This window comes from Nuphar pumila, chromosome 15, assembly GCF_984573655.1.
Source record: "Nuphar pumila chromosome 15, dmNupPumi1.hap1.1, whole genome shotgun sequence".
Taxonomy (NCBI): domain Eukaryota; kingdom Viridiplantae; phylum Streptophyta; class Magnoliopsida; order Nymphaeales; family Nymphaeaceae; genus Nuphar; species Nuphar pumila.
The window spans coordinates 35,912,032-35,924,347 of NC_143263.1; the positions used below are offsets into that span (position 1 = coordinate 35,912,032).

The 12,316-nt window shown below is 38.8% G+C and overlaps 1 protein-coding gene across 1 annotated transcript in view; it reads left to right on the top strand.

Moving 5' to 3' along the window:
• Window positions 1-12,316, top strand: part of LOC149815125 (RNA-binding protein 1-like) — a 67,653-nt gene that overhangs the window by 54,355 nt on the left and 982 nt on the right. Inside the window, exon 5 of the mRNA XM_089990308.1 lies at window positions 11,360-11,441. Within this exon, the coding sequence (XP_089846434.1) occupies window positions 11,360-11,441 (82 nt within the window). The remainder of the gene's footprint in view (window positions 1-11,359; window positions 11,442-12,316) is intronic.

Genomic DNA, 12,316 nt, shown 5'->3' on the forward strand with positions numbered 1-12,316 from the left:
GCCATGTTTCTGAATTTCAAGCAAAAAGCTTTCAAACCAAGATTTGGATGCTTACTTGAGACCATATATGACCCTGATTAGCTTACGCACATAAGTAACAACATCCTTTTCACTGTACCCTTGTGGTTGCTCTATATATACTTCTTCCTTGAGATCTCTATGCAAAAAGGCATTTTTAACATCTAATTGGCTCAAGGACCAACCATGATCGACAACTAAGGAGAGAATGACTCAAATAGTCCTCATTTTCACCACCGAACTGAAAGTTTTTTCATAGTCCAGGCCATGTTTTTTAGTGAACCCCTTTGTAACCAACCTTGCTTTATATCTCTCTATACTGCCATCTTATTTGTATTTGATTTAATCACCCACTTTGATCCAACAACATTCTTGTTTGTAGGCCTCTTGACAATATCCCAAGTCTTGCATTCATATAGCACTTGCATTTCCTCATTTATGGCTTCAACCCATTTACTGGATTTCGCAACTTGATTATAAGACCGAGGTTTTTCCTGTTTAGAAGTAGCAGTTAAAAATACTTTATGCTCAGTACCAAAGTTCTCATAACTTACCCATTGATCTATAGGGTGTCGAATTCTTCTTGATCTTTGAACTGTTTGGGCAGGTTGATCATTCTGTAATTCAACGGTTCCTTGTTCCAAAATCTGTTTTGGACTCTGATTTTTGCGGTTGTACAAAAATACCCTTGAACCTTCCATCTATTGAATCTGCATCACTGATTTGTTGTTCAGCAATGGGAAGCTCCTCTAATCTACCTTTTGAATCGGCAAGCTCACCATTAGCACAATCAATTTCATCATGATTTGTGACTGATTACACGGAAAACAAGTTGTCACTCAACCAAGGCTGGTATAGCTGATTTGAATGCGTGTCTATTTTCAGTCTTGTTGTCCTTGTAATCAAAATTCAACTCATCAAAGACGACATTCCGTGAAATACGAATGCACCTGTTTTTAACATCATAGCATCTATATCCTTTATAATAGTTAGCATATCCAACAAACTTACAAATATGTGCTTTCTTATCAAACTTTGTTCTCAAGGATGCTTCTGTGTGAACATAACAAGTGCAATCGTATACCTTTAGACAATCATAATCTGGATGTTGTCCAAATAACTCATAATATGGTGAGCTTTCTTGCATCACTTTCATTGGCAACATATTGATGCTATGAACTGCTATATGAAATGCTTCAGTCTAGAGGAACAAAGGAACTCTCCCTTCATGCATCATGGCAAGAACACTCCACTATTTGCCAATGCTTCCTCTCAGCAAGCCTATTCTGTTTAGGTGTTCAAGGACAAGATACTCTCCGGCTGATTCTATTTTCTTTAAGATAATCAATAAAGTTATTCTAAGAGTATTCGCCCCACCATCACACTGGAAATTAAGGATGGGTAGGGAAAACTGATTACGAATCAAAGCATGAAAGTTTTAAAGATTTTAAAAACTTCATGTTTGTCTCTCATAAAATATATCCAAGTATACCGAGAGAAATTATCGATCAAGGTGACATAATATCGACTCCCAAAGGAAGAAAAATTAGGAGCCAATCCTCACACGTCAAAATAAACAATTTCAGACAATTTAGAAGCTCTTTTATAAGTAAAAGGTAATACATGACTCTTTGACACTTTACAACTAGGACAAATTTCATTATTCGACTCTTGACTCAGACTTGACCGTGAAACTAGACCACTAAAAACAAGCTTTTCAATAAAAGCCTTATTACAATGTGCTAGGCGACTATGCTAGACTCTTAGCTGATTTGACTCGGACTGATTCACGAAACAAGGAGAAGAAGAGTTTCTAGATTTTTCAGTGGACTTGTTCTGAATACTGACAAACAAATTTTCCTTGAAGAGATACATATTCCCGTGCCTCTTTCATTTAGTGAACATTCTCTTCATGTGAAGATCCTCCACATAAGCAAAAGAAGTAAAAACGATGCAAGAATTAATATCATAAATAAGTTCAGAAACAAAAACAAGATTCTTTTTTATATTAGGAACAAGAAAAACATTAGACAATTGAATATTGGAATCAGACATGGGACTAAGTACTTTTTCATTATGTGTAATGGGGTGACGAGTTCCATCTCCAGGAATAACTTTATCTTTATCAAAGAAAGGAGTCAAGCTATTAAATTTACTTGCATCCCCAGTGATATGATTTGTCTCTCTTGAATCCACTTACCAGGCTCCTTGATCATTTTGTTTTAGATTCAGCCCTGCAATAACAGCCAAGAAAAGTTGCTTATCCATCGTAACCGTTGTTCTGTCCCCCCCTAATTTTGCAACATTCTTTCCTTGTGAGGAGTTGTCTCCAGTATACTTTGGATAATCTTTAAACAAGCTTTAACTTGGCCTGGTTTCCTATAGATAAAGCATGTGAGAATTTTCTTGCCTTGATAGGGAATAGGAGTATTGGGAAGAGGAAGCAAACCACGACCTCCTTGATTTCATCTGCGTGCTCGTTCTCGTCCTCCTCTTACACCACCTCTTCCTCTTCCATACTATGTCACATGGGTGCGGGTGCGGGTGCGAGTGCGGGGATGCGGCACTTCCAAAAAACCCGGGTACGGGGGTGCGACAGGGGCAAAAATGTAAAAAAAAAATTTATATATATATATATATATAATTTTGAAGTTTTAACAATTTAACATTTAACATTGTCATAATATCATTCATCATGCATGCAGTATATCAACCTAAATATCAAATTATCAATCAAATAAGTAAAGCAATTACATAAATTGACCTAAATATCAATCAAATAAGTAAAACATAAAAGAACTAAATTACATACCAAAGTATATCCGGATGAAGTAATGAATGTTAATAATTTTCTTCTTTATCATCAAATGTATTATTGGAAGGAATACTCGGCTCAGCTAAATCCATGTTATGTTGAAATCATGTTCTCTCTCGAAGTCACACTCTTCTGGGTTTACATTCCAAAATTTGGATGTTCCTTGTCTGCGTTACAAACCCAATTTGAAAATGATAAATACAATACAAGTATATTTAAATGAAAACTAAGAAATAATCAAATAACTAAGAGAGCAAATTAGTACCTGTATTCATCATTGTTTCGTGAAAGTAATCGAAGATTTGAATGAACATATACTAAATCCTCTGCACGCTTGCTGGTGAGTTTGTTTCTCTTCATGTTGTGGATTTAAGAATATGCGCTCCAATTTCTTTCACAACAAGATGAACTAGCAGGCTCTGATAGCAATCTTAATGCAAGATGTTGGAGAAGAGATGTTTCTGATCCAAATGTTGACCACCTTGTGATAAGCTCTATATTATCTTCTTCTCTCGCGAATAATGCCGGTACATATAATCTCGAAGATAAAATTTTTTCAAACTCTTGTGTGACTTGATGTAGAAGATATGCTTATGGAAAAAGTCTTGTCATACGCATATTTCTATGTCTTGATAGCTCTGGGTCTAAATTTGGAGGGACACGACCAATACCACCAGCCCGCCACTTATTTGCATAATATTTTGGATTAAGAGAATGTGACATGCAATGCAAAGGAGTGTTGCTCTTATGCCATCTTCTGACTAAAATTGAACGAATATGATTAAAAAATTTGAATCATCCAATGCAGGATTTTTTTCTTCATGCTTGAAAACTATAACTTGTATTTTTTTAATCATATTATCCCACATTTCATAAACTCTGTGAAGCATGGGCTCATCTTTATCAACTTCTCTTAACATTTCTCAAATAGGTTGCGTAAATTGAAGGAAGTAAACAACTCTGTTCCAAAACTCATCATCAAGAATGAATTTTTTAATTTCTTGAGCCTTGATATCATCATCAACACGATAGAATGTCCATTTTCATCAGTCACCATGTTAATCAAAGCATTCTTCACTCTTTTAATCCTCTTCATCATCACAATGATGGACGCAAAACGTGTTTCAACGACCTTCAATAATTTCAAATCAGAATGCCTATTAAATATAGCATTAGCATGATGGTAGTTAACAACAAAATTCTTAATGCTTTTGACATTTCTTTCTAAATCTTCAATCCATGAACATAAAGCATATGCTTGTGAATTTTCTTCTTATTTAGGGTTGCAGATGCTCTTTAGGGCTAGATTTAAGCTGTGTGCTACACAGGGAGTCCAAAAAATATGAGGGTACTCACTCTCCAAACTCAACATTGCACTTTTACAAACTGGAGCGTTGTCTGTAATGATTTGTACCACTTTTTGATCACCCACTTCTTTTATCACTTTTGTAAACAATCCCCTCAAATACTCTGCATTTTTATATTCCCCAGATGCATCAACGACTTTCAAGAATATTGGGCCACTAAGCGAACAAGCAATGAAATTGATTAATGGACGCCTTTGAATATTTGTCCATCTATCAGACATAATAGAAACTCTATTTTGCTCCAATGAATATTTTTTAATCTCTAGCAACCTCTTCACATTTGCCCTCTCTTCTACAAGAAGTGTGGTTCGTATTTTTTCTGAACTTGAAGTACATAACCACTCAAATTAAAATTTGCCAAGGATGTTACTAAATCCTTCCAATAAGGATTTCTAGCCGCATTAAATGGGAGTGAACCAAAATAAAAATACCTCCCAACTTTTCTATCAAATTCTTCTTTTCCATATGTATTGAATGTTGCTTGTATCGTTCCTCAACGCAAAGGGTTTTAGTTAAAGATGAGGAGATTAAGGAGAGAGAGAAAGATTATTTTGATAAGCTATTTAATGGAAGACATGCCCAGGATCTTGGAGTCTTCTCCATTCCTTTTCATGAGATAAATCGTGACTTCATGCGCAAGATTCAAAAGAAAGAAATGGTAGAGGCTTTGAAGAAAATGCAATCCAGAAAGGCAGTTGGCACAGATGGTATACCTATCGAGGTTTGGAAATGTTTGGGTGACAAAGGTTTAGTATGGTTGGCAAATCTTTTTAACAAGATTTGGCGGACAAATAAGATGCCTAATAAGTGGAGGAAGAGTACTGTGGTGCCTCTCTATAAGAATAAGGGTGATATACAAGATTGCACAAATTATTGTGGTATAAAACTCATGAGTCATACTATGAAACTTTGGGAGAGGGTGATTGAGTATAGGTTGAGGAAGGTTGCCATGATATCGGAGAATCAATTTGGTTTTATGCCTGAAAGATCAACTATGGAAGCTATACATCTTCTTAGACAACTTATTGAGAGATATAGAGAGGGGAACAAAGATTTGCATATGGTTTTTATTGATTTGGAGAAGACATACGATAGAATACCTAGGGATGTTCTCTGGTGGACAATGATGAAGAAATGTATCTCTCTCAAGTACATTAGTATAATTAAAGATATGTACGAAGGAGTAGTAACCAATGTCCGCACTTATGGAGGGGTGACAAACAATTTTCCTATAACGGTTGGGTTACATCAAGGATCTGCATTAAGCTCTTTCCTTTTTGCTATAGTGATAGATGAACTTACGAGATCAATTCAAGAAAATGTGCCTTAGTGTATGTTGTTTGTTGATGATATTGTTTTGATTGATGAGTTTAGAGCTGGGGTTAATGCTAAGTTAGAATTATGGAGATAGACTTTGGAAGCAAGAGGTTTTACGTTGAGTAAGAGTAAGACAAAATATATGGAATGTCGGTTTAGTAAGCAACGAAGTAGTGATGAGAGTGTTAGTGAAGCTTGGTGAGCAAGAAATAGCGGTGGATGACTGTTTCAAATATTTGGGATCTATCATTCAAAAGAATGGAGAAATTGATGGAGATGTAAATCATAGGATTAAGGTTGGGTGGATAAAATGGAAAAGTGCAACTGGAGTGTTGTGCGATCGTAGAATGCCATTGCGGTTGAAGGGAAAGTTTTATAGGACGACAATTAGATCCGCTTTACTATATGGTACGGAATGTTGGGCTGCCAAGAGACATCATTTTCAAAAAATGAGTGTAACTGAGATGCGTATGCTTCGATGGATGTGTGGAAAGACACTAAAAGATAAGATTCGGAATGAGGAAATACGTAAGGTAGGCGTTGCATCCATTGAAAATAAGATGAGTGAGAATCGTTTACGATGGTTTGGGCATATTCGACGAAGACCTAATGATGCTCCGATTAGAAGGATAAAGAAATGGGAAGATATATTAGCTAAAAGAGGTTGGGATAGGCCTAAGAAGACTTGGATGAAGATGATAAGAAAGGATATGAATGCTTTGAACCTCACCGAGGACATGACATTGGATAGAAATGAGTGGAGGAGACGGATTCATGTGGAGGAACCAAAATGATTTTCTTTTTGGTTCATATCGTCGACCCCAATTGTTTGGGATGAAGGTGTTGTTGTTGTTGTTGTTGTATCTTCTTGGTGGCTTGCAAATGGCACACTAACTGCAGAAGAATCGGCCATTGCCTTTCTCTTCTCATATTCTTCTTGTATTTTCTTGTATTGTCTTCACATTGCCTCATCAACTTTTCTGCAAGCTGAAATGCCATGTCTTGGTATCTTCAACAAATGAGCCTTTACTCTTGTGTAAGACCCAACAAAATCTCTTTCGCAGAGCTTGCATCGAAATCTCTTGTTTCCACCACCTCCTTCTCCAGTTTTTGCAAGTTTATCTAATTGTACCCATAGTGGCCCCACATCATCAATCCCACTGCAACTATCAGCAAAACTAGCAGCAGAATTCACATGTTGGGATGAGGATGACATAAGTCCCTTCCCTTTATCCGTCATTTTTATCCTGAAAACACAAAAAAAAAATACATTAAATATTTCAAATCATGTATACTCGACCCCCTCCCCTTGTGGAAAACACAGGGAGAAGGGGGGGCTCAGCCCCTCCCCTGCCGACCCAACAAGAGAGCTAGAGCGAGGGGGGCTCAGCCCCTCCCCTGCCGAAAACAGAGGGAGCAGGGGGGGCTCAGCCCCTCCTCTGCCGACCCAACAAGAGAGCGAGAGGGGGGGGGCTCGGCCCCTCCTCTAAAATCAAAGAGAGTAGGGTGGGGGGCTCGGCCCCTGCCCTGCCAAAAACAGGGAGGGGCTCAGCCTCTTGCCTACCGAAAACAGAGGGAGCAGGGGGTGCTCAGCCCCTCCCCTGCCGACCCAACAAGAGGGGGGGGGGGGGCTCGGCCCCTCCCCTGAAATCAAAGGGAGTAGGGTGGGGGGCTCGACCCCTCCCCTGCCAAAAACAGGGAGGGGCTCAACCCCTTCCTTACTGAAAACAGAGGGAGAAGGGGGTGCTCAGCCCCTCCCTTGTCGACCCAACAAGAGAGCGAGAGGGGGGGCTCGGCCCCTCCCCTACCGAAAATAGAGGGAGTAGGGGGGGGGGGTGCTCAACCCCTTCCCTGTCGACCCAACAAGAGAGCGAGAGGGGGGAGGGGCTCGGCCCCTTCTCTGCCGACCCAAAAAGAGAGCCAGAGTCCTGTGCCGAAAACAGAGGGAGCAGGGGGGGCTCAGCCCCTCCCCTGCCGACCCAACAAGAGAGCGAGAGGGGGGGGGGGGCTTGTCCCCTTCCCTGTTGACCCAACAAGAGAGCGAGAAGGGAAGGGGGTGCTCGACCCCTCCCCTGCCGACCCAACAAGAGAGTGAGGGGGGGGGGGGGGGGGCTCGACCCCTCACCTGTTGAAAACAGAGGGAGCGAGAGGGGGGGGCTCGGTCCCTCCCCTGCTGACCCAACAAGAGAGCAAGAGGGTGCAGGGGGGGGGGGGGGGCTCGGCCCCTCCCCTGCCGACACAAGAAGAGAGCGAGAGAGGGTACATACCCGCGAAAGGAGAGGAGGAGCCTGTGTGGTGGAGCTGGGGCGTCGGTAGGAGAGAACTCGAGCTCGGGGGGAGAGGAGAGATTAAGGGCAATTTTTTTTTTTGCCCTAATCCTCCTTTTCATCGGGGGATTTTTTTTAACGCCAAAAAGTGGACAAAAATGACCCTAGGTGCATTGACCGCACCCAGTGCCACACCCGCGTCGCTTCACGTCGACGCGGGTGCGACACCTGTTTTGCCGAGTCCCTGTGACTTAGCTTCCATACTATGTACCTGACATGAGTACATTATGGCTATACTCTCTGATGCTTCTGTCATATTCATCTCAAATTGAAGCAACTTTGGACGCAAGGCTTCGAACGTGGGCAACTCATCAAAGCATGACATAGTGGTATAGAAGATGCTATACTCGGGTTCAAGCCCATTGAGAGCATGTGTTGCACTTTGTCTTTATCAGGAATCTGCTAACCGACCATGGCAAGCTGATCAGTTATTTCTTTCATCTTATTAAGGTACTCCATAAATGACATAGAGACTTTTTTAAGATTCAAAAACTCTTTTTTCAAATAGTTAACTCGTCTCTGAAACCTGTGAATATGTTTGCACAAGTGCAGCCTATAGGGATGCTCACTAAGCCCTCATGTGAGAGAGTAGATGTGATATAGACCACAAGTGCTTGATCACGCTTCATCCATGATACATACTCTATTACTCTGGATTTTGAACATGAACAACAGTAGTAACAACGCTATTTTCATCTTTTTCTTCCTGCAAGACAAATTCTGGTGGGATTTTAACCAACTCATCCAAGTTTCCCGAGAGATCTTGGCTTCGAATAAAAGAAATTATTGCTCTTCAAGTGAGGAAATTGGAAGTAAGACAATTTTTTTGAAACTAGCTGATTGAGAAAGCTAGATGACATGGCCGAAGAAGATGAAGAAGAATCCATAACCGAGGAATAAACTAAAGTCACAGCTCAAACATTGTTGTTAAATAAATCGAAAGGAAATCAATAGGTTCAGTAATACGTTGGTGTGTCTGTCTGTGTTTTTTTTTTGCAGGCAGACTCAGTCACGAAAAGAAATTTATCAACAACAGCAAAATGATACCTTCAATATCAGTGCAGGAATAATAACTTTATTGATTTTTTTTTTTGAGAAAACAAGAAATAGCGATGGGAGTGTAGTGAGTAAGAGTAAGACAGAATATATGAAATGTCGGTTTAGTAAGCAACGAAGTAGTGATGGGAGTGTAGTGAAGCTTGGTGAGTAAGAAATATCGGTGGATGACTGTTTCAAATATTTGGGATCTATCATTCAAAAGTATGGAGAAATTGATGGAGATGTAAATCATAGGATAAAGGTTGGGTGGATGAAATGGAAAAGTGCAACTGGAGTGTTGTGCGATCATAGAATGCCATTGTGGTTGAAGGGAAAGTTTTATAGGACGACAATTAGACCCGCTTTATTATATGGTACGGAATGTTGGGCTGCCAAGAGACATCATATTCAAAAAATGAGTGTAGCTGAGATGCGTATGCTTAGATGGATGCGTGAAAATACAATAAAAGATAAGATTCGAAACGAGGAGATACGTAAGAAGGTAGGCGTTGCATCCATTGAAAACAAGATGAGAGAGAATCGTTTACGGTGGTTTGAACATATTCGGCGAAGGCCTAATGATGCTCCAGTTAGAAGGATGGAGAAATGGGAAAATATATTAGTTAAAAGAGGTCGGGGTAGGCCTAAGAAGACTTGGATGGAGATGATAGGAAAGGATATGAATGCTTTGAACCTCACCGAGGACATGGCATTGGATAAAAATGATTGGAGGAAAAGGATTCATGTGGAAGGCCCATAATGATTTTCTTTTTTGGTTCATATCGTCGACCCCAATTGTTTTGGGATGAAGGCATAGTTGTTGTTTGTTGTTGAGAAAACAAGAAATAGATCCCCCCTTTTTTTTTGAAGGATCTGAATTTCCTGATCGAGGTTTGAAAATGAGGGGCAGATCTGAACCTTGATTCAGATTCACATCTGGGAAAGGATATTGAAACACTGAATCTAAATGGGTTGATGACTTGCAAAAGAGAGACGGATCTGAATCTTGATTCAGATTCAGATCTGGATGATTTGCAAAGGAGAGACATCTGAATCTTGATTTAGATCTGAATCAGAGGAGCAGATCTGAATCAAAATAACGTTTTGGAAAAAGAGAAAAATCTGAATCTCTTGACCAAGATTCAGATCTGAAACAATGAGAAGAAAGGCCTTGGATAAGAAGAGAAAACAATATTTAGGGTTTTCCAGATCTGAAACGAAAATGAGAGGAATAATGAAAAGGTAGAAGCAAGAAAGAAAAGGAGGAACAAGCCAAGATCTTTCCGAACTTTACCAGAATGAGAAGATCGAAACCCAACCACACTCTGATACCATGTAAATCAGGGATGCATCACCCGAAATCAAGAGAAGAAGAGAGTTTGGAGAAGATAGGGCTGCAGCACAAAAGTCCATGCAAATCCCATTGTGGGTCGTGGGTTCCTTTGTGTATTGACATCTTTACAATAATAACCCTGAGACTAATATACAAGGGTTCTTACATAAGAGGGGCAATGCTGGAAACAATATACAAAATACATATTAACATCAAGACATCAGTCTGGATTCAGATCTGTATCTGGATCCAGACTCAAACATCACGTCTCAATATAACTTTCTTTCAAAGACATTTTTTTCGATGAAAAAGAACTGTTTGAGAGAAACTTAAATGCAAGAAATCCCAGCGGACGCCTTCTCTAAATCCACATCCAGATTGAATGCTGGCTCTCTGTCTTTCCTAATCAAATGAATTGTTTTGTTAGCAATAGTACCTCATTCTTGCATTCTTCCCCCTAAACTAAAACCTTTCTGGGTTTTTATAACAGAGATGGCACAGTCTGTTTTAGATAAAAAAAATTTAACATGATTAAGAATTAATGGTTATGTTGCTGCATCTGAACTATTTGTTTACACCTCCAGCAGACGTCCATATAGTTTTTTATTGTTTCTTAAATTTCCTATATATAAGTGTTTTAGAATCCAGATTGTTTATATCTTTTTTTGGTGGTTAAGGCGTTAACTCTATATGGAGAAATTGATTGCTTTTCATGCTTTAAAGCTGTCACTGCATGTACTTGCCCATAATTTGAAGCAACAAGTCAATATCAGTGATTGGAGTATGACTTGTGTTGCATCTTCATATCTCCACTGCTACAATTCTGTAGCTTGTGGCTACTAGGATCTACATCAATAATGCTGCTTTGTTTTTGGTAAAAATGGGTTGTATTGGTCCTTTGAAATATTAGATAATTCCCCGGAAGGCATATATTGTGAAAGTTTCTAATCAATATGGCAGTGTGTCTAAGTAGAAATCTACCAATGATTAACATTTTATAAAAATGACCTTAATTCCATGTTGTGTTCATCTTCTTCATGGCCATTATTTGATGTCATATTCAGCTTCCTAGCTAATCTCATCATTCAACTGTTTTAAGTGTCATGTGGAGGGATGTGTAATTTGTTTAATAATTGGATTGCAGTCGAATGGTAAAGCTTTTGTTATTTGCTTTGTGGAATTCAAGGATGCAAAATGTGCAGGAACTGCTTTGGAAGCTCTTCAAGGTGTGTTCTAAGATAAATTTTCTAGGATTGTCTGAAATATTCATTGTTTAAATGTAATTAGAAACTCTGAATGTGATGACATAAATAATGTGTTTCTCCTTAGATTTACGTCTAGTTTTTCTTTAAAGTTTTGCTATCTTTGATTTCTTTCATCTAAAAGATAAACTTGTGAAGTAATAAAAAAATTTATTCATATTATATTAAAATTCATAAAAATTCTGACATCCAAATTGTGTTATGACTGAATTGGGATTCCCATGTGGTTGAGAATTGAGATTCTCAAGTTCTTTCGCTTCACGCTGCCCAGAAATCAAGGCTTGCATTTCTATGTGCTTCTGGTAACTATAGACTGTCAAGCTTTAGAATCTTAGACTACGCATTTGAATGAAGCTTATGGTGGACAAGTCATGGGGAGTAAAATCTATCACAAAATTGTAGTATTTAAGGTTCCTATATTTCAGTTCCCTCTTATCCGTACTCTCACCAGCATTTTGAATTATGCATCTGTATTTGAATTTTAAATTTCAGTGTCAGCCACTTTGTCTGCATTTATCTTATCAACTTTTATACTAGTTTCTTTCAGTGCTTAAGAAGGAATAATAAAAAATTAATGCTATTTGGTAAAATTTTCTCTTAAGTCTAGTGCTTTGATTTGCATCCTTGCACTATCATTATTTGTTTCAAAGATCAACCTCTTACAGAAAGTGATTGGTGATATCTTTGGCTTCACATTTGCACAATACGATTTATATGAACTATTCTTTTTTGTTTTGGTGCTTGTCATAAATGTTCCATATATGATGGTCACCCATTCATGACTTCTGGTTGAACAAGCTAAAACATTAAGGGGCATTTGTTTCACGTTATTTTCATAT